This window comes from Rousettus aegyptiacus, unplaced genomic scaffold, assembly GCF_014176215.1.
Source record: "Rousettus aegyptiacus isolate mRouAeg1 unplaced genomic scaffold, mRouAeg1.p scaffold_m13_p_19, whole genome shotgun sequence".
Classification (NCBI taxonomy): domain Eukaryota; kingdom Metazoa; phylum Chordata; class Mammalia; order Chiroptera; family Pteropodidae; genus Rousettus; species Rousettus aegyptiacus.
Window position 1 is genome coordinate 5,216,819 of NW_023416294.1, and position 24,254 is coordinate 5,241,072.

Genomic DNA, 24,254 nt, shown 5'->3' on the forward strand with positions numbered 1-24,254 from the left:
AAGCACATGCCAGAGACGCTCTCGCTTTCAAAAGTTCAATTTTTTTTCCGTTTATTATATATATTTTTTTCCAAAAGTGACTCAACCGTCATTGCAACACCATTGTGGAGAATTCACACACTGTCCAAAAAAGAAAAAAAAAAAAAAAAGAAACACAAAGAAAGAAGAAAGAAAATGAAACAAAACGAAAATTAAAAACGGGAAACCCAGGCGTGAGGACTTGTCACAGATGTCATTCGATTCAAAACGCGGTGTTTGTCCCTCCCCCCATCTGCTGGGAGAATGGGGACCGCCGGGGGTGAACGTGGGACATGTAAGGGAGGGGACAGGACCCGTCAGAGGCGCCCGAGCACCTGGGGGGCGCCCAGCACGCGGCAGCGATGCACACGCACACATGCACACAGACATGCATACACACGCCCGCACACGCGTGCACACATGCATGCACGTACACGCATGCATGCACACACGCACATCCAGACACACATGCACACACGCATGCATGCACACACAGCCCCGCACACGTATGCACGCACAGAAACACGCGCACACGCGCACGCACGCACACGCACACACACGCCGAGCGGTCCTCTGCGACACACTATTTCCAGCCGTGCCCCCGTCCCGCTGTAGCCGCCGCTCCCCACGGGGGTAGGTGAGAATGTTTTTTAACACTTGGATACAAATATTTGTAAGTTTATTTATGTCTCCGTTTTACAAGGTGCACATTCATGCGCCACGGGCTGACAAAATACGCTCTGTAAGCAGCGCGCGGCGGCGGGCGCGGCGTGTGTGCGGCCGCCACCCGCGAGGGCAGAGCGCCTCCGGCTGGCGCGTGCCCAGGGGCCGGGGCTGCGGGGCCCGCGGCCGGCGCGGGGGCGGGCGCCGCGATCGCAGGGCATCCGAGCCAGCCCCGAGCGCGTCTGCGGGTGCAGACACACCTTGTACACAGAACCCAAACACGCTGCCGTGCCATAAATCTCACCAGCTCCTCATAAATCAGGACAGGAAGCCGGTGTGTGTGGGGGGGGAGGGGGCAGGAAAAAAAGCAACGGTCTTAAAAAATATAAAAATAAATGCGAGGCAGTGTCAAATTTACACTCGGCATAATTAAAATAGCACATATTTATGAACTTTCAACCGAAAAATAGAAAATAAATAACACGTCCACATGCGCCCAAGGCCGGGGCGGAGCCGGGCGGATGACACCATCGCCTTCCCATGCAGAGCGCATGCCGCCGGCCTCGGAACGGGGCTCGCGCCGCGCTGCTCGGCCGCTTTCTCGTTAAATATCAAATTTCCATAAAACATTTATAAATCGCATCCAGTTCTCGCGTGTATTGAAAAAAAACCAGCAGAAACCTACGCTAATTCCTTAATAAATTAGGCACCAGTTTCATCTCGGACTTGCCCACGGAAGGCGAGCCCCAGCCTCCCACCCTCGGAGAAAAACGGGGAGAAAGTGCCTCAAAAAATGTGTCTCGCTGCAGCCAGCCCGGCGTCTGCCCCGTGTCGCAGTGACAGCCGTGAGCGGGACAGGCCAGGAGGCCCCGCGGCCTCGGGGAAGCTGAGGGCGACAGCTCAGGACAGCAGCGTGAAGGCGGGGACCGTGCTACCACCCCGGCCGGGGGCTGAGCGGCGGCCGTGACTCAGACACCGGCCCCGACGGTGGCCGCCTCTTCCCGTGCACACACCGCAGACGCGCGTGTCTGAGGACACCAACCCGCCGGCCACAGCCGAAGCTCATTTGTACTGGAGGAAGCCGCGAGAGAGACCCTCGCGACACTGACAACGAAAGGACAGCCCGTCCCCTCCGGGAGGCCCGGTCCTCCCCATCTGAGCGATTCCGAGTGGCAGGGCCTCCCCGAGTGCGCACGACACAGACACGTCATAAAACACATCGGATTAGAAGACCTGCAGTTTCCCCGAAGCCCCCAGCGAGAGAGACGGGGGCGAAGCTGTTTCGCAACCGCACGACGGAAGCAACGAGAAACAAAGTGTCGATGTGAGAGAGACAGCGCGGCGACAGCTGAGCGGGGGAAGAGCCGAGGTCGCGCCGCCCGGGTGGCCCTGTCCTTGAGGTGCCCTCGGACGCGGCTTCGGGAAGCAAGCGGGTGTGGTGGCTCGACCCCACCCCCGGGCGACCGGGCACACGCCGGCCAGGACCGCGGCCTGTGTGTCCTGGTGCACACAGCACGTGCCGCGAAGCTCTCTGTCCAGCTGGCTTTGCAGGTGACGTTCCCCTCCTCCCCCCCCCCAGCCCGTGGCCCACACACTCTGCAAAACGCCATTTGGAAAATACCATCGCAAAAGTTCTCGTTTTGAGCCGAAAGCGCCAACGGCAGCCAACGTGGGTCTGCTCCGTCCGTTTAATTTCTTCCGGCCTCTGGGAGAATGTGCCAGGAAAGGTACACATGACACCCCGGCCATCTGAATTCTGTCAGCCAGACCCGCACACACAGCACGGCCGAAGCCCTGCATCCCACAGCCGCCTGACGGGCAGCGGCGAGCAGGGGAGGGGGCTGGGCTGGTCCGCACGGAGCAGCCCGACGACCCCCGCCCGCCCTCCTGGGATGCTGGGGCACACGGAACACCCCACTGTCACCTGCACGACTCTCCGGGGACGCGGGCAAAACCAGCCGCTCCGCACAGCCATGCCACCCACACCGCCCACCCCGTCTGTTCTGTTTCGGGGGTCTGGGAACACCTGGTTCACGTTCCACGTTAAACACAACAGAAAAGCAAGGCTTCGGTGACACCCCGCCCCCCTGCAGCGGGCCTCGGGCCAGCAGCCTCCAGCCGACGGCAGCCGGCTCTGTTTTAAAAATCCAGCTTCTGGCTGGACCAGGCCTCGGCATCTCTCCTCACTCACACGCGGCGACTTCTCTTTGGGGGACGCGGTGGTGACAGAGAACTATGCTTGGACAAAAACCATCATAAACGTTTGGGGAAAAAAAATAGGGATGTCCACATTTCACCTCCAGCTTTCACCAAGAGTTAAATGCGAGGACGAATGCAGCCAGTCTAGAGGATTCCGAAGGCATTTTCCTTTTTGCATGAAAAACAAAGTTCCCGCTTTATAGAGGAAAGTTGTTCTTTTTTACTCGGTTATGTAAAAGCGAAACTGTACGTAGGAGACCAACCCTTACGATGCCGTTAACGGCCGAAAAAAAAAAAAAAAACAGTTGCAAGTGATTTTAAAATACTGACCCTCTTTTCTTCAGCTGTCACTTTAGAGCTTCACTAAAATTCCAACCCAAAAAAAGAAAAAAATGTTGAAGGGCCCCTTTGATTTGTATAAAGAGTTTCAGATGATACAAATGAGACACGTCCGAACGCATCTTTGTTTCAGCTCAGAGGAAAGATAGAACGTGTTTCCTTACACAGAAGGATTTTTTTCCCCTCAGAGACATTTATGAACGTTGAAGAAAACTGCCCGTGCCAAGGAAGGTCGGCCGGGTGGCCAGCTAGGGACCAAGGGGAGGTTGGAGCGGACGGCCGCCGACGTCCGAGCAGGCCGGGGGAGGGTGGGGAGGTGACTAAGGCAAACACACGGGCATCGTGGAGGCTGCCAGCCCAGCTCTGCGCCACTCTGCACGGACCCCGCGCGGCCCAGGCGAAGCACACCGGGCACCCCCACTCAGCGGGGGCGCTGGGGATCCTGAACCTTTGGTTACAGAACTTCAAGCGACTTTCCTCTGCATGCCAGCGGCTGCTTGGTGATCGCAGAAACCAAAGGAGGAACGTTTAGAAGACGAAGAAGCAACAGCTGGAGCCGTGGACATCCATGAAACGTTACTTTAAGTCTCACTGCCCGAAGACCTTTCCACACGCTTCTCTTCCCAGAAACAGCTCAGCCCCCGCCCCCCCACCCCCAGCGCCACACCTTGGCACCCCGACCTGCTCCAGCACAAAGGCCCCGGCCCGCCGGCCTGCAGCATGCAGAAGGCGGTGCCGTCTAGTCCGAAGCTGGCAGATCCAGAGGACGCGGCTGCTTCCTTTTAAAATCTATAATATTTACAGTATTGCACTTGACTGCATTTCATTGCATTTCACTAAAGTTAACGCTGCCTCAGTTGTCTGCCTTAAAGCCACATGCCCCTGTCTCTCTGCCAGGCGTTGGCATTTGAATTCTGTAAAACAGCAAAAAAAAAAAAAAAAAAGTCTGTTTGGGACTCAAAAGACAGAAAAAGTTGTAAAGTCGCCTGTTCTATGGCACAGGGACTTCTAGACTCGGCGCTGCGGGGCCGCACCTGAGCTGGGCAGCCAGGTCCTCAGTTCCGGGCTGTAGGACGGTGACAACTGGCGAGCCCGGCCACCGCGCGCCCACTTCCCCGAGGCCCTGGTCACACGGTCACACGCGTCTCATTATTGCTGCCTTGGGGGAGGGGCGGGCGCGGGGCGGGACGCCTGTCTGGGCTGGGGCGGTCCCGTGCGCCCAGGCGGGACCCAGGCGTCTCCGCGGGGGACAGCCAGTCCCAGGCGGCGACAGAGACCGCGGCAGGCGAGAGCTGCCATCTCAAGCCCCCGAGCGTTGGTTTAAGCGACTCCGTGACCCGCGGAACGAGCGTGGCAGGCCGCATGCACAGGGTGGGAACGCCGGCGGCGGAGGGCGGCGCGGGGTCCCGGGCGCGCGGGCGCTGCGCGGAGGTGGCCTGCGTGGCCTGGCTTCACGTGCTGTCTCTTCCGCACGATCTCTGCGGCAGTCTGGCGGGGTCGTGCGGCCGCGGGCGCGCAGGCTGCCGGGCGAGGAGGGGCGGAGAGCGGGGCGCGGGCGGGGGCGCGGGGCGGGCGCGGGCCGGCGGCGTCAGAGCCCCAGGGCCTCCGCGTGCTTGCGCGCCTTCAGCCGCAGGTCGGCGATGCTGGAGTTCTTACTGTTGCTCTTGGCGGCCGCGGCCACCACCGCGGCGGCCGACGCCGACTCGGCCAGCGACGCGATGGGCAGCCCGAAGGGCGGCGGTGGGAACATCAGGTAGGGCGCGTGCGCCGCCAGGTGCGGGTGCAGGTGCGGGTGCGCGTGCGCCACGCCTTCCAGCTGCAGCTGCGCCTGGACCTGCCGGGATAGAGCGGCGCGGTTAGGGCACCGCACGCCAGGGCTGTCCCACCCCGACGGACCCCAAGGCTGTCCCCATCGCGGGGAGCCGCCGCCTGCTCCCCCACGCCAGGGGCCTCCACCCACTGGCCTCTGCCACCGTCCCTGCACCAGGCACTGGCCCCTTGGACAAAGCCGGAGCCAGGGAAGGACAGCTCACCCTGCACCCACCCCTGGGCGATCCCCAAGCTCAGGTCCTCCAGACCACTGGGGTGTCCCCAGCTGGCACCCAGGTCCTCTGCTTGACCTGTGATGCATCCCAGACTCTGGGTCAGGGCTTTGTCCGGGGTCCCCCTTGCGCCCTTCCCAGGGACCCCCCAAATCCACAAGGGGCACAGCCAAGGCTGCTGGCTCCTGTGCCTAATTTCATAAGGGCCTGATGGCTGACTCCATGTCCGGACAACTGTTCCTGAGGGGCCTGCTCTACCCTGGAGAAGGGAGCTGTAAGGGGCACAGGCAACAGAGGTGGGGGGTCGAGCCCCCAAGTGTGCAGGTCACCACCACCTGCACCGCACACAAGCAGACGTAGATGCCCTTCCCTCCTCAAGCACCATAACAGAAAGCACAAAAGGGCCCCACACCCCCACCCCCATTTTGCTCGAGGTGACTCTACATCGGGCAGGCCCAGGCTGACCAGCCATGGCCTCCGCCGTGCCCCGTACCCCTGCTCCACCAGTGCCCGCACCCCGGTCACCCACGTGGGGCCCCCACGGCCTTGCCCAGTCCTGTGCTGAAGGAGGTAGGGCGCAAGTGGGCGCCGCACTCTCCAGCTGGGGGCCCGGAGACCCCAGCCACCCACGCCTGGTCCCGGGCAGGGCTCCGCCTTTGGGACTGGACACCCAGCCGCTGCATGTCCACGCGGGGAGCCCTGAGTTCTGGGCTCTCCCGATTGTGCGAGCTGCGCCAGACACCCCCGACTCCGAGGCCAGGTCCAGGAGGGGCTCACACACAGCTACCCAAGGCTCTCAGCGTGTTGGGGGATTAGGGGGTGTCGACACCGCCCCCACACCCGAGTGCGGGCATCCCCCGCCCCACAGGCTCCAGGCGTGAGGCGGTGGGTGGCTCCTGAGTAGGTGGGATTTTCTTCCCTCCGATTTTTGTAAAACCGTGTTTGGGTTTATGACCTGGCCCTCCCGAAGGTGACTCTTGGAGTTTTATGGCGTGATTTTAACGCGTGCCAACGGGTCTATAAATGCGCTCTTGTAAAAGCGGCCCCCTTTCTTCCGCGCGGGCGGGAGGAGCGAGGGAGGGGGCAGCGGGGGAGGGGGATGGGGAGGGGCGGGGAGGCGGAGGGCCCCGCGCTCTCCAGCCGCAAGAGAAACGGGCTACCTGTTGGAAAGGCATCCGCAAGGCGCCCATGTTCACGTAGGGCGCCACCCTGCAGGCGTCCAGGTGGCTGGCGGTGCCCAGGATAACGCCTGCAAGGAAAGACACGAGGCAGGAAGGCCGCGCACTCGCCCCGGAGCCGCGGAGCGGCCTCGCCCGCACCCCACTCCGCGCGCCGCCCCGCACCCACCTTTGTGCATCTGGTTCTCTTGTTTGCGGCATTTGGCTCTGCGGTTCTGGAACCAGACCTGGGATGAAGCAGAGAGACACGGCGGCGGGGTGAGCCGGCCGCCCCGAGAGTGAGGGCTGCTCCCTCCACGCCGGGGCGCCCAGGGCGCGGCCGCACCAGGACCCGGCCCGGAAGCGTCCTGCCGCCTCCCGCCCCCGCCCCCGCCGCTCCCCAGCCCTGCGTCCCCGGCGAAGGACTCGGAATTGTCACGCTGACTTCTGGGCCCTCCCGGGTCCCCGAAGTGAGGCAAGACGATGACAAGCAAACGTTTAAAGCGAAGGAGCCGCTGCTGGGACGGTGGGGGGCTCGAGAACTTTGCGCCCTTGCGAGTGCGAGTGCGTGTCTCCCCTCCGCCCCGCCCCCGCCCCCAGCTGACCTCCCACTTCCGGGACCCAACCGCAAAGGCAAAGGGCTCACAGGTGGAGAAAGAGCTCAGAATCCGGGGCCCTGCTCACTGGCGCCTGGAACGCCCTGGCCAGAAAGTTCCAGGTCCTCCATGTACCCCTGGGAAGCCTGGCGGTCCCCCGTAGTACTAGAGTAACCACCGTGCTCTATCCACGACGACCAGGAGCCCCCAAAACGCAGCCTTGGCACTGTGGGCACTCTGTCCTGAGGACATCTAATGCCTGATCAGGAATTTCCATGGGGGAGGGGGGACCCTAGCCTGGCCCGCAAGGTTCACAAGCCCCACGTGGAGATTTGGGTGCAAAGGCGCAGGTCCCCCAAGCCCCCTCCTCACTCCTGACGCTCACACCTCCCTGCTCTGCAGAACCTCCTGGTGCTTGAACACCGTGGCCCTGAGGTGCTGAGGAGGTCTGGAGCCCCCCACCCCCACCCTGACACCCCGTGATCACAGTCATTTAATTTCTGCCTGACTGGCTTCTTCCCTCGCTTGCCCTATTGCGGGATGCTGGTCCCTAAACACTCCAGGTATGGGCACGAAGCAACCTTTGCCGGTGGTGGCTGGGTGCACACCACACCCACGCACAGAGCTGGAGCCCGCACCCACGGGGACCCTCGGCAACCCCTGGAGGCTGGGAGCATCCCACCGAGAAACCTCAACTTTCCGTCCCAGGCTCCTAAGAAACAGTGTTGCACCGCCCTGGCCCCAGCCATCTGCCCAGCCCCTCAGAACTGACTATACAGAACTCTCCAAAGCTCATCCCAGCAGGCCGTAAGGAGACAGGAAAAGTTTTATGTGTCCCCCTAGAAAGTAATTCTAAAAATGCATCTCACCTGCCCCCCCCACACACACACAACCTAGACGTCGAAACCCACACACAAATCACTGCTCTTTTTCCAAAGCGCTTGGTTCCTGCAGCCCCCAGGAGCACGGCCCGGACCCCTTCCGGCCAGCCATCGGGCTGCCTCCCTCTCCCAGGGCCGGGTCCCCGTGCTGGTCCTGGGGTGAGCAAAGCCAGACGCACCAATTCCGCCCCCCACCTGGAGGCACGCCCTCCACACACAGATTCCTATTTAAATCTGCAGAGCAAGGCCCAGCTCCCCTTCAGCAGCAGCGGAAAAGGGGGGAGCATTACGAAGAATAAAACTGATGAATTAGCCGCTGCGTCCGCGACAATAAATCAGTCTTGGGCTGATGCCGATCAATTCCAATTAGTCGTGAATATGCTAAGTAAAGCGTTCGACACTGCTTTAGACAGTTATTTCTTCATTAAGGACCAGTCACTGATTCTTTTCACAAACGCTGTAATCTGATTTCCTTTTGATTTCCATTACAGACAGTGAATAATGACATTTAATTTAGCTCTGCGCCATAAACCCAAAGATATTTCTTGTAATTAAATTACCGCCCGCTCCTGCCGTGGTCTCATAACTTTCTATTATAACCGTGACAGCTGGGCGGCGGGAGCTCGCCGAGCACGACTAAAAATAAAAGGTTAATAAGGCCTCGCTTCTCGGGGCCTCAATTTATTTAGAGCAAATTTCCACACAAAATTGAAACCCTATCCTCCAACAACACGCCGCAGCAGAAAGGATGGCCCCGGCGACGGAGACGGCGGGAGGAGGCAGTTCCTTTTCACGCCGGTCGCTTTTCCTAATTCCTGCCGCAGCCCGCAGGACCCCCCTCCGGCCACCCGCCCACCCGCGGGACCGGCCCGCCGCGATCTCGCTCGCTGATCCTTACGAGCACTGTCCGCCCTCTCTTCAGTTTCGCGGGGTCCCTTCTCCCTGCGGCCAAAAGGGTTTCTCTCGTTCCCTGTTCCTTTTCATTATTATTTGCAGCCGTGAAATTTCAATTGGCCTCTGGACGGACAGGCGCCCCATTCTCCCCCTTTTATTTTAGGGCTTTCCGAGGACCTGCGGCCACCCAGGAATCGACATCCCACCCGCCCCTCGGTGGGGTCCTGCCGAGGCCGCTTCAGTAATAGACTACTGGACGGAAGACTGCGGAATTCAATTACAAGTAATTTATTTTTATAGAAACAGTCCATCAAGGCCTGCGAGATATTACCCATCCCGGGCAGAGAGACACCGTGAGATGACATCGAAGTTGATGTCCCCTCCAGCAAAAGTTTAATCTTTTCATTAATTTGTATGGTGCAGCCCAATCCGTCTTCGCCAGAAGCGTGGCGGCCAGTGGGGAAAGCCACCCCCGGAGGTCACCTCCTCGCCTGGGCCACAGACTCCTCTGCAAGCGAGGTCGCCAGAGAGCGTCTGCAGGCAGGTCCAGGGGCCGCTGCGGCTGGCGGACGGTGCAAGTCCCCGCGGAGCGCAGCGTTTCACCCTACTCACCCTAACGCAGCCTTTTTTTTTTTTTTTTAAATCGCAGTGGCATGGAAAAATGGAACAGGCTTGGGAGCAATATATATATGTATATTTTTTAAATGTCCTTGGTCAAATCGAGGATTTCGTAAAACACGATGTGTGCAACACGTTTGTCTCTTCGTTGCATAAAGAAAACCCGGGGGAAGTGGCGAGGCAAGCCGTGGGCCCCTCGACGCAACACGAGCCCGCCGCTTCTCACGGCCCCCTCCCCGCGCGATCGCATTAATTCAATTTATTTAACACCCGGTCCCCGGAGCCCTCGAGCCCGGCCTCTACTCCTTGTCCCCAGGGCCCTGCTGTCCCGCTCGGGCCCCGCCATGAGAGCGCCGGGAGGCCCCCACCTTTCCACGCCGACCTCGCAGGCGCGGCCCGCGGTCCCCGGAGAAAGCGACCTGGAGGCGGACCGACGCTCCCCGGCAGTAAAGTCATACCCTGAACTTCCCAATGACGCGCCCCAGAACGGCTCTCCCGAGCGCCCCTGTGCGCACACTCGGGGCGTCCGCAGGCCGCAGCTCGCCAGATGGGGCATCAGGAATTCATGCGCCCGCGCCCCTCCCCGGGCCCCGCGCGCCGCGCTAATCCGGCCCCGCGCGGGCAGCAGCCGCGCTCAGCCAGATGCCCGCCGAGCGAGGCTGTCCCCGCCCTGGCCCTCGCCCGCACCCCAGCTCTGCGCTCCTCGCGGGGGAAGCAGGAGGCGGGAGAAGAGGGGAGAGGAGGCGAGAGAGCAAACGGTGGAGCTGCCCGGGAAGAGCGATCGGAAGTCCCTGCCCCGGAGTAGCGGGTCGGGCGGAGCACGTGGCCTCGGTGCGCACCGGCTGCCCCGCGCGCGGGGCCCCGGGGAGCCTCCGAGAGGCCGGCGGCTGCGCGCGCCCGCGCCCCCGCGCCCCGCGCCCTACCTGCACGCGCGCCTCCGAGAGCCCCAGGCGCTGGCTGAGCTCCTCGCGCATGAAGGCGTCCGGGTAGTGCGTCTCGTCGAACAGCCGCTCCAGCTCGTTGAGCTGCTCCAGCGTGAAGTTGGTGCGGCTGCGGCGCTGCTTCAGCTTCGTCTGCCCGTCCTCGTCCTCCGACTTGACGTCCTCGCGCTTGTCCTTGCACTCGTACAGACCTGCCGGCGGGCGCGCACAGCGACCGTGAGCCCGGCGCCCGCGCCGCCCGGGCCCGCGCCCCGCGCCCCGCGCCCCCGGCCCCGGCGCGACCGCGTGCGAGACCCAGCCTGCGCGTGCGGCGGCAGCGCCCCGGCACCCAGGGCGCCCCGACGTCCCGGCTGCGCCACGTCCGTAAAACGAACTCGAAGGGAAGGCGCGCTCTTCCTCACCACCCGGGCGCTGGCGGCGCCGTGAGTCCTGCCTGATCCCTGAGGGGTTCCCTCGGCTTTCCACTTCTTGTCTGTTGACATGTTGACATTATCTAATCTCCCCTCTCTCTCTCTCCCCCCCCCCGTTAAAAATTATTTTTAGGCAAAACAACCTTAGGCAGAATCGCCCAAGTGTCGGTCCCCAGACGCCCACACTCGCAAGGTGTGGGGCAGGCACAGGCCATGCTGGGGACCAGCCCGGGAGAGCCACTGTCCCCTGCTGCCCTGCCAGCCTAGCCGTGGCTCCCTGCAACGCCCTGGGGCTGGACGCGCAGCTCCACCCTGGACTCCTGGTTAATGCACCCAAGGGGGCCCGGAAACGCGCCCAGGAAGGCGGCCCCTGTGACCCCTGGTTTGTCGTCCTCTGTCCAGAGCGCCAGGAGTGGCAGTTTCCTGCATCCAAAAATTATCAGAGGTCTCTATTTGCTGGGGAAGGGGAGGCCGCACGTCAGGCAAGAAGGTCAGCATTTAAGAGATTCTAATTTACCCAGAAGCCTCTCCTACATTCGTGACAATGCAGCCCCTCACCAAGCTCAGAGCTTAAAATAAAAGGTGTCCCCTCCCCCCAAGGCTGGGGAAGCTGTCTGTCTGTCCACATCCCCTGTGGTTTGCTGAATGCTCTCTCCCCAGCATAGGGCAGCTGGACACAGGCTAAGAGCGGCCCTGTGCCCTGAGTAGATGTGAGGAGTCACTGTCAAGGACGGGAGTCTGACCTTGAGGGTTGCCTGTGCAAAGAGCCCGGGGTCCCCCCAGTCCCAAACAGTCTGGAAGCTGCGCAGAAGGCCCTGGGGCACTGAGCTCAGAAGGTTTCAAAGGGGAAGACCCAGAGCCTCTGTGGGAGGTGGGGGACTGGGAGCCACCTCACCCTGCCACCACCCGGGGTCCCTGGTGGACAGGAGAGGCTGAGTCTGGGCTCTGCCTGACAGCCCTCGAGACACTTAACCCCAACCACATTTTAAATTCCCTTTCACCTGTGAAAGAGATACTTTTCCCAGGGTTCCCTGCTTCTCCCCCCAGGAAGCCTGCTCTTGCAGGCGGGGACTCTCTCCCTGCCTGTCCCTCAGGTCTGCGCCTCGGGGACTGGTCCCAGAGGACCAGCTGGCCTGCCAAGTCCCTGAGCACCCTGCAGGCTTTGCAGAATCCTCGGGCCTAGTTGTCAGGCTCAGCGGCCGCTGCTGGGAGCTGCACAGCCCTGGTTTCTCTGGAGCCCAAGGGCCCCTCAACTTATGTGATGCTCCTACCCTGCGAAGGCCAACGGGGGGCTCGGCCTGCACGTCTGCGTGCCCGGTCACGGGGAAGGTGCACTCGGGGGCGTCTGCTCGTCCCTTCCTTCCGCCTCTAGTTCTGCCTTATCCTCTCCACTTTCCAAAGGCCACGTTTCTACTTTGCTCTCTTCTCCAAGCCTGTTGTCCAGGCTCCCACAGGCTTGGCTGCCCAGGGTGACAGCAGAGAGGCCTGAGGAGGGGCTTAGCCTCTGGGAAGGACTGCAGGGACCAGTCAGGAGCCCGAAGCATCAGCTGCTAGTGCCCTAAACCTCTGAAATTAAATGTCCCCCCCTGAGTCATGTCTCCACTGAAGCAAACGCTCTTTGTATGAACTACAGAGCCAGGTGTGTGAGACTGACTGACCCCCAGGCAGGGCAGGCGGCCGCGGGGCAGCAGCGGTCAGCGGCTGCTTTCTGCTCCCTCGAGGTCAAGGCCTCTGGAGGGTGCCGGGGCCAGGCACGTACACAGCTTCAGAGCCATGGCCACTGCAGTCTGCCGCCAGCCAGAGTGTAGGGTCCAGAAGACCAGGAGGCACGGGCTCTCTGGGGGAGGCGGACCCCCTCTTGGGGACATCATGACCTCCCTCAACACTGCAAAGAGCAAAACAAGCAAGCGCCGTATTTCCTCTTTGTAACGAAAACTAGACATTCGCGGCAGCGTCAAACGGCACCGCCTGAGAAATCTAGCCGGTTTTAGCCCTGCGATTTATCGGTGTCCCTAGTCCTGTTCGGTCAGAGGTCCCTGGGTCGCGTCCACCCTAGCCCAGCTGAGAGACCCTTCTAAACTTGCGTCCTCCCACCCCCTCCACGACGGAGCGAACGGTGGCGGCGATTTCGCGAAGAGCCGCGGGAAGAAGGCCCCAGGACGCGGCTGCCCGCAGCGGGCCGGCCGCGCCGAGCCCTCCGGGGTACGGCCGACGCGTGCGCGTGGCCACGAGCTTCCCGGGGCCCCTCACGCCACGTCAGGATCCTGGCCACCTGCGGGCGCCGGGCTGGTTTTAATTTACAGGCCCGCGTCAGCCAAGATCAAACCTCCAGGTTCAAGGGGAAGTTTTCCCTAAGCGAAACCGGCGGGGAGGCCCGGCGGGCGGAGGCGGCGAGCGCGTTCCGTCCCAGGCCGCGGGCCAGCGCGCCCTCCGCGCGGCGGGCTTCCAGCGGCGGAGGCAGGCCGGCGTGGGCGCCGGCAGGGTGTGCGCGCGCCTCTCCTCCGTGCTGCGGGTGTCGCATAAAAGATCCTGGCCCGCGGGCCGGCGCGCACTCACAGCCCTGCAGCCCGCCGCGGTTCCCGGGCGCATGCCCCCGATCGACCCCGGCCCGGGAAAGTTGGCGCTCGGGCTCCCGGTGGCGGTGCCCGGCGAGGGGAGTCCGCGGGCGGCGCGCGGCCCCCGCCCCGGCGCGTCCCGCCTCGTTCCCGCCTCGCTTCGGCGCCGCTCTCCCCATTTCCGTTCTCTCTTACGAAGCGCGGCGGGCTGCAGGGCCTCTCCGTGCGGCCGCGCCTGTGAATTCGTTTCGGGGTGGAATCCAGCGCGAGCCGCGGCGCCCGGGGCCTCCGCGCGCACGGAGTAGGGGCAAGCGGCGGGCTCGGCGGCGGGGACTCGCCGCGCCCAGGGCGGGCTGGAGCCGGCGCGCGGCGAGCTCACCTTCCGCCGCCCTCCCCGTGCCGAATTCTTTCAGTTTCTCCTTGTCGTTGTCCACGTGGTCCTTAAACAGATGCACCGGACAGTGGCCGCCGCCTTCCGTCATGTCCTGGAGGCTGGATTCCGAGGTCCCCAGCTCCCGGGAGCGCGCCAGTCCGCTCTCCAAAACTTCCCTGTACGTGATCGAATCCTTCTTGCCGCCGCCGCCGCCGCCGCTGCTCTCCTTGCTTTTCTGGTCAAAAGATTTGGATACAAAAGCCGTGAGCTCCTCCATGGCTGCTCGCGGCTGCCGGGGCGCGCGGGGCGCGGCGGGGCTGGCCGGGAGCCGGGCTGAGGTCCGCACGCCTCCCCGCGCGCGGAGGACGGTCCGTGTGAGGGCAGGTCCCGCCGCCGTTATTTATGCCTTTCAATTTGAGATCTCACTATTTATACACGGCTACCTCCGCCCAACCCCCCGCGCGCCCTGTCTGCAGCAATTACGGCTCCCGGCTCGGCGGGCGCACGCAGAGACGCTATCTCTCCCCCACCTCCAGTCCGGCAATTGGCTTTCTTTTCATTTCATCACTGTTTGGCGTGTGTGCACCTTGGTGCGGAGAGGTAAAGATCGGATTCGCGAAGGGAGCCGGGAGAGCGCGCGCGCGCGCGCCGGCGAGAGCAGGTAGCGGCGTTCCGGCAGGCGCTGGCGGGAACGAAACTCGAGGAGGAGTTTGCGGGTGGCGAGGGGGTCCGGCACCGGGAGGAGCCCAGCCCCGCGCCCGCGACGTGTGTGCGCGAGCCGTGCGGGTGGACAGGCCGGGGACCCCGGGCGGCGGCGGCGCGGGATTGCGGACGAGGATCGATTCCAACTTGGAGATGCGGTCGGATTGCGGTCTGGACCGGTCAGAGAGGCCCACGGGGCCAGCGGGTGGAGAGTGATTGGGGAGCAGCTTCAGAACCCCGAAAGTGCGACGAAGGGGCCCGAATCTACCCCACCGGGAACGCCGGAGCCTCGGCGGCGACGGTGAGACGCGGCGGGCACACCCTGCTGGGGCCCACGGCGCGGAGGCCCGGGCAGGGGCGCTGCCTGGCCAGGGCGGCCGCAGCGCGGGGGTCGGGGCGCAGAGGTGCCCGCGGGCCGCTGCAATGACCGGCTTGGGGACGGCTGTGTCTGGGGCACGCGTCAGCTCCCTCTGGGGTCTGGGGGGGCCGATGCCGCCTTCTTTAGAGCTGTTCTGTCAACCTGGTGTCTGCGATAGTCATGGGGGGGGGCGCGCGCACATTCGGGGCCGGGTCACCGTTTTCGTGACCAGCCCCTTTTCAGACTCCCCTCTGCAGGGCGCTTCGCAGGAGGCAACTTTCTCAATTGCGTTACAAAATTCACTTTACAGTCCCGGAAGCCACGCTTGTCATCCTGTCTGCAAAACTCCATCTGCAAATAAAGTTGACTTTTCTCCTTTTCCGTGTATTATGTAATCTCTCTCCATCCCTCCCCGCACCCCGACCCCCACTCTGCAGTTGGAACAAGGCTTTTGGGAGGGGGGCAGCGGGCCGGTGGATTTTGGAGAGCTCGGCTTTGCATTTTCTCAAGTTGAGGCGTTTGGTCCTGAGCCCGGGCCGAGCCCACCCTGCGCGGTACCCAGAAGTCTGTCCGGCCAGGCGCGGCGGACGCCGGACGGTCGTGTCCTGCAGCTCGGAGGAAGGCGGAAGGGTCGTCCAGGTTCCGCGGAGCTGGGGGCCGGGTTCACGCGGGGCTCCCTCGCTCTGGGGGAGGGGGGTCCTGCCAGGGAGGCGGGGTAGGAGGAGCAGCGGCTGGAGCCGAGGGAACCTGCCGCGCTCTCCGGCTCCTCCCTCCCCCCATCTGTCCCTCATCTGTCCCTCCATGCTCCCTCCGTCCCCCCTCCGTCCCCCCTCCATGCTCCCTCCCCCTTCCCCCGCTCCCTCCCTCCATCCCTCTCCGGTTTCTTCTGTCCTCCACCCTCCATGCTTCCTCGGCGGCGCAGCGCCGGCGTCTCCCACGCGGACCGGGCTGCTCAGCCCCGCGCGCGCGCGCGCGCACCGCACGGAGCTGGGGGATTTGGGAGTCGCAGCCTCTCTCGGACTTCAAAAGCGAAAGGCGAAGAAGCCCTGGCCACTTGACAAACAGGTCTTTGTCACCGCGGCCCTCTAATCAAAGCGGAGGCGCGCGGATATCACACAGAATTACAAATAGCGCCTCATGCATTATGCACGCTGCCGTCTGCGCGGGAGAAACCCAGGGCGCGGGCTGGGTGCGGGGCGGGCAGTCCAGGAGTTGACATTGCTTGCCTGGCCGAGCCTCCGTACCCCCAGCTTCTGCTCCGCACCCCAGGGGACGCCTCTTGCTCCCCGGCTGCTCGGCGACCCAGGCTTGCCAGTGACCGGTCCTGGCAGGCCACAGCAGCAGGAGACAGCAGAGGGGGGAGGGTGGGGGAGGGAGGGGGGGTGCTGGCCAGAGCAACTTTCTGGGGTCTTCAGAGACAGATGAAATTTTCTTGTCCTCACCTCGCCCCCATCTGTCCACCTCTTCAGCCTCAGGTGTGGAGTCCAGTGTCTCCAGGGATTTAGCACTGAACCCTCCAAAGTGCTGCCCACCCCCATTTCCTGCAACTCCCTGGCCCCCCTCTGTAACCTCAGGGACCAGGCCTTCCCTGGGGGCCATAGTTCCCAGGCACCCAGCCTAGACTCCGGAGCAAGGCTGCCCCCACCTCGGACCCCACCTCACGCAAGAGGGAGGGAGGCTCAGACCAGGGGCTGGCTGCCTCCAGATGTGGACATTCAAGACCCTTAAGCTTGGGAGAGAATTCAATCCTCCCTCACTACAGCCCCCATTGTAATTCCCAGTGTTGACAAATGGTTCTGGAATAACCCATCCTAAAAGGAAAGCCCTCCCCCCACTGGCGCCCTTCCCCAGTCTGGGAGGCCTCGTTTTTTCTAGAACCAGGCAAGTGAGATGACCCGTCCGAATCAAACTTTGTCTGGGCCACGAGCAAAGCGGAGGTCTACCTCTCTATCTTTTGGGGACCCAGGAGTGTGAGCGCCCCGAGTCTCCTCCCCATCCCTGGCTGGGAGCACACAGGCTCCTCCCCTAGTCCCCTCAAAGACAGAGACACGAAACACCTAGTATGAGCATAATTCTTTACACCACAGCGCAAGCAAAGACTTTCTCCACCACATGCTTCTGCTAATGCGCAAGGCGGCCCCAGGCCTCAGGGCGGGCTCACTGGGGAAAGAGGCATTCATGTTGCACTGGGGGACAGCAGGCGGGAGGCAGGGCGCAGACCCCTCCCCCAGAGCCGGCCCTGCAAAGTAGGACCAGGAGCTGCGGCAGCGGGTTCAAATCGCCTCTCTGGCGTGGAGAACAGGGCGCGCCAACGCCTCCGCGGCCTTCGCCCGCGGTGCCGGAGCAGACGGGGCTCTGGACGTCTGTGGATAGAAACGAAAGTGTATTTGCTTCGTGAAAACACCGGCAACAAAACAGAAAGAAGTGGGTGCGGGGGTGGGGGCAGCAAATTAAGCAGGGGGTGAGGGGTTCTGGTTTCTGGAAGAAAACAAAGTTTCCAACGTCGGCTTCACCAAAAATTTTGCGCGCTCCCTGGAGCCCGCGGTGGCCATGGGTTTGGTTCGCGGCTACGTGTCCCCCCGCGCCTGGCTGCCCAAATCCCCAGTGCCGGGCGGCCCCTACCCTCGCGGTCCTGTTGACCTTCCCCTTCCGGCTGGGAGGAGACGCGGAGGCCCAACGCAGCACAAAACAATTAAAATGCCAGGAGACCTTGTCCCGGGGACCGAGAAAGGGTCCCCTGCACTGGCTCAGAGGGTCTTCCCTGAATCCCTGACCCCACTCCGCAGGCCACTCAGCGGGAGGGCGGGCTCCCTGCGTCTGTGGCGGGGCCGCACCCCCCACCCGAGTTCACCCAGCTACAGTCCTCCAGGCCAGGCAGGCGGGCTCCCGGCGGCCTCGGGGGACTCGCGCCGGGCCAGAGAGCCGGTCCGCGGTGGCTGGGGATGGCTAACAGTGCCCCGCCAGCCCCGGAGACTGGAGCGGTGGGAGCAGGCAGGGGGCTGTGCTGGTGGAAGGTCTTTCTCCTCTTCCTGTCCTCGCCCATCTGCGGGCCGGACTTCCGTTCGAGACCCGTGCCTGAAAGGCACACTGGGTAACCGTGTGTGCCCAGACTCTGGTCCAGCCGGCTCCCCTGGAAGCTGAGTACAGAAGCCCGAGACACGGTGGACCGGGCCACCACGTCCGCGGCCCCTCGTCCCAACAGGGGACGCGCCAGGCTGGAGGCGATGGGCAGGCCCCAGGGCCCGACTCAGGATGGCAGCAGGAAACCTACGTTGGCTATTTTCGATTTCATAAAATAATCTGTTTCCAGTATGTGAATTAGGTACACGTTAATGAACGGCCCCTGGCTCGCTGCTCTCTCTCCCCTCCCCCACTCCGTCTCATTTACAGCGCCAAGGGAGAGGGGGCAATGAATATTCAAATGTTTAATATTTGCTTTATTTAGTTCCTGACAGGTATGGCTGGGGCTTTCACATTCGGCCCAGTAACAGGAGCAGCTCTGGACGTGCATGCACTTAGTTTAAGCCGGATCGCACGCCCCGGCTCCACCCTCAGCCTCTGAGGCCTGCAGCCCTCCAGGAGGGCAGGGGTCACGGGTCCAGTCAACGTCCCCACTACCACCAGCGCAGACCCTCCCAGCCCAAGCGCACCAGGGTCATCCTCGGTCCTCCAGAAACGGAAGAAGCAAATTTCAAGGAATGCCCCTCCATCTGGCCCAGTCCCTCCGCCTCTGATCCCAAAGACACTTTCCATTAACGAGGACCAGGGCGTGTGAATGGTTTTCGCTGACTAGCGGGGCCTTTTCAACAACAATCCAGCCCTCCCCGCCCATTAAATATTTATCGGGATCGATCAGATGGTCAGGATTTTGCAGACGTCTTAACACATTTCCTAGAGGGGCTCCCCTCACGGTCCTCCCCCTTTTAAATTTAGAAGCCCGCTATGGGGTCTCCCTCCCTGCCCTGTTTATTGATTGACGCAAACATCGCGTTTCAACTGTGAGGCTAATAGATTTTCATTACGCTATGCTCTGTTAATGCAGCTCTCGCCCGCCGAAGATTGATCCCGTGGACAACGGCGACGTCTATGGTATTAATAAAGGCCGCGTTGGGGCCGGCCCTCCGCGGCTGTCCAGGGGGGTGGCCCGCCTCTGGGCCTCCGAGGGCCAGCCCAGAAAATGTAGGCTTATTTTTGTTTCATTTCTTCTCGCTTTTGCTACAAATCCCAGGATTTATGTAGGGGGTTTCTAAAACAGCCCTCGCTGCAAAAATGCATTTTTCAAGCGCATATTTCGTAAGAAGGAACGCTGTTTGCTTTCTGTGGAATTTTCTGTCTCTTACTTTTTCCTCCCTGGTTGTATACTTTGCAACATATGGTGGACATTAAAGCCTCTCCTTTCAGATTTAATCACAGGACCCTTGCGTTACGTTTTATTTAAGAAAAACATGATTTCTGCGGGGAGGGAAGCAGTTTACCTCGGAGGACCGTCCATCGCGGCGGGTTCTGGGGACCTCTGGGGACCTCTGGGGACCTCCGGCGACCCGGCGTTGGCGCCCAGCACTGCTCGGGCTGGTTTCTGGCCCGGTCCTGTTCCGCGCTGTTTTACGATTTTATTCCCGTTTCTGGCGCAGGGCCGCAGCACAGGACCCCGAAAACTCAAGTTCCTATCTTCTTCCCGCGGGGGACCCCCACTGCCACCTCACACACCCCGGATGGGCCTCTGCCCTTTAGACAACGCGCAGGGCGCCAACGGCCCTGGAAACGGTCATCCAGCAGCGGCCCCGAGTCCCTCCAACTTCGAAATGCAAATGACGCCACCAACGCCCCGCGCCGGACGTTTCCTTCGCAGACAGCGGCGCGCCGGGAGCTCAGGCGTGCAGCGGCGAGGACCAGGGGTCCCAGGCCTCGGGGCCGCTGTCCCCGCGGGCCACGCTGGACCCGCGCCCGGGCGCGCGTCACTCTCCAGCGTCCTCCGCCCCTGGGAACGCTCCGTGTCTGTCTGCGTGGTCAGCGCCCGCACCCCGTCTACCGCCGCAAATTTTGCTGCGCAGTCAACAAACTGCGATCCCCGCCCCCACCCCCGGTCGAAGGGCGGGTGCCGCTTGCTGGAGGAAGCGGGACTCGGGGCTGACTCGTCCCCTTTAGCTAGCGACTTCCGGAGACTGACTGGGGGACAGGACCAGCCAGTTTCCGAGGAGGAAAAGCCCCCCACCGCCCCCATCCTCAGCCTCCTGGGGCTGCCCCCGACCCGGACGGCCCCTCCGGGAGCAGGCCCAGGCTCCTGTGCCAGCGGTGGAGTCCGGCAAGAGCCTCAGGGCGCTGGGAGCCCCCCCAGAAGACTTGGGGCCCACCCTCAGCCATCCCTGACCAGCCTCCTGGGCACACCTGGATTGGAACCTGTGAGGTGACCGCTTGCCCCCCCCACCCAGTTGCCTGCAGACTGGCCCGCAGTTCAGAGCCCCCCCAAGGTCAGCCCGTCCCAGATGGCGGGGCTGTTCGCTCCTCGCTCCTCGGAACCCTGTAGGGGAGGGGCTCGCTCTGCCTCTCTGGAGGGGCCAATTCACCCCACCCCACGAACCAGGGCAGTTCGCGGGGTCCAGGGGTGTGCGCCCCGCCATGCTCGCACTGGCTCACTTGCTTGCCTATCATGGGGGCCAGCGTGGAACAGGGAGCCCCGAGGCCAGAGACAGTGAAGGCGGGAGCAAGAAGGGTATAGGTTTGGGGGGCTTGGGGGTCGGGGCACAGCTGGGCTAATTGGGGAGCTGAGGCGCAGGCCGCGGACTGTGCGGGGGAGGGCCCGGGGCGAGGGGGGAGGGGCGCGCCCGCTGCGGCCCGCCTCCGGCCTTTCCCGCAGCTCAGCCTCCGGCCTTTCCCGCAGCTCAGCCTCCTGGCCTGAGGCGAAGCTCTGGGCTAGAGGGCTGAGCGCGACCCGCTGGACCCCGGCCAGGAGCCCACCTCGGCGCTCAGCACAGCCCCCCTCGTTCCGCGTTGACCGCGCAGGGGAGGGGCAGCGCCCGGGCGGCGTGCAGGAGGGGAGCCTCCTCCCTCCTGGCCGGGAAGAACGCAGGAGGAGGGGCACGGACCGGCAGGGCGGGGGCGCTGTCCTGCCCCGGCGAGGCCCCTCGGAGGCGAGCAGCAGGCGGCTGTTTCCCCGCGTGCGCACCGCCCCCGCCCCCGCCCCCACCTGCGGTCCCACGGGCTTCGGTCCTGGTCCTCGCTGCACCCTGAGCACCAGGGACAGCTGGTGCCAGGACCTCGGCTCCGCCCCGCCAGGAAGTTACTGCGTGGGGGGAGCGGGTCCCCGGCCCTGGCGCGCGAGGACCACGCCGCGTTCGCCTCATTCATTCGTTCGCTCCTTCGTTCACCCACCTCTGGCCCCAAGGCAGACAGGCCCCTGGCCCTCACCTGCGCCCACATCTTGAGGCCCGCTGAGTCCGCCTGGGTCCGTTTCCATGTCTCCCTCTGACGCTGGAAGGAGGTTCAGAGGGGCTTCAGGAGTGTGGACAGGACCCCACACACAGAGACGCGCGCACACACACACACACGCACACACACGCACGCGCGTGCATGTGGTCGCTGAGCTGTGCGGGGAACGGAGGGAGGAAAGTTCTAGAAGAACGAGTTTCAGGAAGGACATTAAAAGGGTAACAGGAGAGTATTCCCAACAGGTTTATGCCAACGAGCTCAGGAAGATGGACCGAACTCCCGGAAAGACGTGAGTCAGCGAAGCCGACACACGCTCAACAGGAAACAGCCACCGTCGCACAGCGGTCCTGGTGGAGCGGAGTCGGGAGTTAGACCCGCAGGGCCGCGTCGCGGCGAAGCCCGCCAGCTCCGGCCGCTCCGCGCCTTCGCAGAAATCTGTCATCGATCACATCCGCCATCATCTGCCTACCTGTCTATCCATCCGTCCTGTCTGTCTGTCTGTCTGTCTATCATCTATCTATCATCTACCTACCTGTCTATCCATCCGTCCTGTCTGTCTGTCTGTCTGTCATCTAACCTGTCTATCCATCCGTCCTGTCTGTCTGTCTGTCTATCATCTATCTATCTATCATCTATCTATCTATCTATCTATCTATCTATCTATCTATCATCTATCTATTATCTATCTATCATCTATCTATCTATCTATCTATCATCTATCTATCCATCTATCTATCTATCATTTATTTGCCTCTGGAACTGATTCTAATCCAGGGATGGCGTTGGACACCGCAGGGCTGAGCAGCGTCCCCGGCCTCCACCCGCCAGGTGCCAGCACCATGTCCTGCCCCAAGGGTGACCACAGACGAGGTGCACTGCCCAAGTCTCCACGAACTCTTCCAGCGCGAGGGGTGGGAGGGACACTTCCGAACTCGCCGTACGAGACTGTCTCCACTCTGATACACACACCAGACAGAGATTCTACAGGCGGGGAAAGCCGCAGAGCAACACCGGCCTGGAACACGCTCAGCAAAACCACCGACAAAATACGAGCCGGCCGAGCCGAGGGCGCACATCGCGCCAGGCCGCACGCGGTGACCCAGGCGGGTCCTCCGGAAGCACGAGGCTGGGCCGGCGCTCGGAAGTCAATCCGAGCTGCCCAGCTCTCAATCGACTACAGGGGAAGCTGCGTGAATCTCTTAAGAGGTACGACTGAAGGAGGGGACACCCCGAAGGGGACCCCAGGGCTGGCCCTGCGACCTCCAGAGAAAGCTGCGAGGCCTGCGAGCAGGTGGTTGAGGGGGGTCTCAGCTCCACGCTCCCCACCTCTGTCCCCCCTCCCACAGCCGACATTTCGGAGACCTTTTCCCATTCCCGCTCTATCTTTTCCTGTGTCCCCAGCACCCACAGGCCATTTTCCAAGCCATCTTCCGTCACCCGCTGCCGCTGCGTCCACCCGGAGGCACTCACGAGCCCCCTGGCTCGGACGCGTCCCCTCTGTGAGGAGGCGGGAGCTGCCTGCACTGCGTCTAGGTGACAGAATCCGGGGTGATCTGCTCCTCCGTTCAGCGGAAAGGCGGCGTGGCCCTGAACTCCAGGGCGACCTTGGCGGGGCCGCGTCCTGAAGGCAGCTGGAGGCCAGCGGACGCCCCCTGTACGGTCACAGCGGGGCGCAGTCTGTTGCCAGCATTTCCGGGGCAGCACGTGGCAGTGGGCGCCGCGTTGCGGGTCTGGGGGGGGAGGAAGGAGGATGCAGGGGGAGCACCCAGTCCCCCCCGGGAACGTTTAGAGATTCTGGGAAATACTCTTTGGGGATCGTGCAGTTGCCGAGGGCGTCCTTGCCGCGGCCTCTGTGTGCCGTGCACCACGACCGCTCTGTGCCTCCGCCCGCGATGACCGCGTCATGGAGTCGAACGCGGCTCGTGCTGTGAGCAGCGGCTGCCGTGGAGGCTCCGCTGCCGGCCTCTTCCCGATGTTAAATCCTCTAGGACGTCCTCGGGGAGGTCATGGTGAGTGGGCAGAGTGGCTCAGGGGACAGCGTGGGGTGGCCTTTCACAAAGCCGCCCCTTCGAAGCTGGTCGCACCCATTCTGGAAGAAAGGGCCTCGCCGGCGTCTTCATCGCCGTCTGCCACTCCCTCCCCACGGCTGTGGTTTCTAGAGCCTTCCAGGAGCCTCGTCACAGGGCACAGGGCCGCACGCACCGCCTGGGCGCTGCCAGCGACAACTGCCTTCTGTCCACCGCCGGAGATGCCGCCTGTGGCCCCGAGCCGCCCTCGTCCCCGGTGCAGACACCCGCTCCTGATGCAGAGAGCAGGGAGCCCGCCATGCTCCGTCCACCCCCCCCCCCCCGCATTCAGGCCCCGGTCGCCACCAGGCTGCACGGAGTCTCTGTGCCTGGCACGGGTGGCATTCGGGTCACTCGCTCTGGGGGCGGGGACTGTCCTGTGCATCAGGACCTGATGTCTGGTCACCCGCCCACCGCCTCCCACTGTGACAACCAAACACATCTCCAGACTGGCTGTCCCCTGAGGAACGGCAGCGTACCCCTCGGTATGGGTCACTTCCAGGACAGGTAGGAAGGTGGGTGGGTGGGTGTAGATGATAGAAAGATAGATAGACAGGTAGGTAGGTAGGTCAATAGATAGATAGATAGATAGATAGATAGATGATAGATAGATATCATGACAGATAGACAGATGATACACTGGATGGATGGATGGATGGATGGATGGATGGATGGGTGAATGGATGGATGGATGGATAGGTATATAGGTAGACAGGTGATAGACAGCAGGTGACGGACATGTTAGGTATCACAGGTGGTGATAAACATAATACGACTGAGCAATAGATCCAACACACAGATGGGTAGGTGATTGGACGACGATGGACACGATGGGCGGAGTCTGTCACGCAGAGGCGTCGTGGGCATTTGGGGTTAACCCACTGTCCGATGTGGCGCGCCCTGCGGGGCGTCGAGCACCCTCCCTGTGGTCATCACCTACCCTCTGCCCCCAGGGTGACCACAAAGTCTCCAGACTTCACCGAACGTCGCCCCGGCACGGGTCACCATTTTTACGC

General features: G+C 62.7%; 2 protein-coding genes and 1 long non-coding RNA gene across 3 annotated transcripts; 1 reads left to right on the top strand and 2 right to left on the bottom strand.

Moving 5' to 3' along the window:
• Positions 1–4,807: 4,807 nt before the first annotated feature.
• On the bottom strand, positions 4,808–13,963 carry SHOX (short stature homeobox). Its single transcript, XM_016148404.2, has 5 exons — positions 13,693–13,963; positions 10,331–10,539; positions 6,609–6,666; positions 6,422–6,510; positions 4,808–5,053 (listed from the first exon to the last, which is right to left on the bottom strand). Exons 1-5 carry the CDS (start codon positions 13,961–13,963, stop codon positions 4,808–4,810), a joined length of 873 nt encoding a protein of 290 aa, XP_016003890.2.
• A 2,844-nt stretch (positions 13,964–16,807) lies between these two features.
• LOC118613534 lies at positions 16,808–17,755 on the bottom strand. The gene is made up of 2 exons (XR_004955511.1): positions 17,369–17,755; positions 16,808–17,109 (listed from the first exon to the last, which is right to left on the bottom strand). It is a non-coding gene; the product is annotated as an uncharacterized LOC118613534 (long non-coding RNA).
• Positions 17,756–21,918: 4,163 nt separating this feature from the next.
• Positions 21,919–22,798, top strand: LOC118613555. Its single transcript, XM_036235750.1, has 2 exons — positions 21,919–22,378; positions 22,574–22,798. The coding sequence occupies exons 1-2, from the start codon at positions 21,949–21,951 to the stop codon at positions 22,795–22,797; spliced, it is 654 nt and encodes a 217-aa protein (XP_036091643.1). The 5' UTR covers positions 21,919–21,948; the 3' UTR covers position 22,798.
• The last annotated feature ends 1,456 nt before the right edge of the window (positions 22,799–24,254 follow it).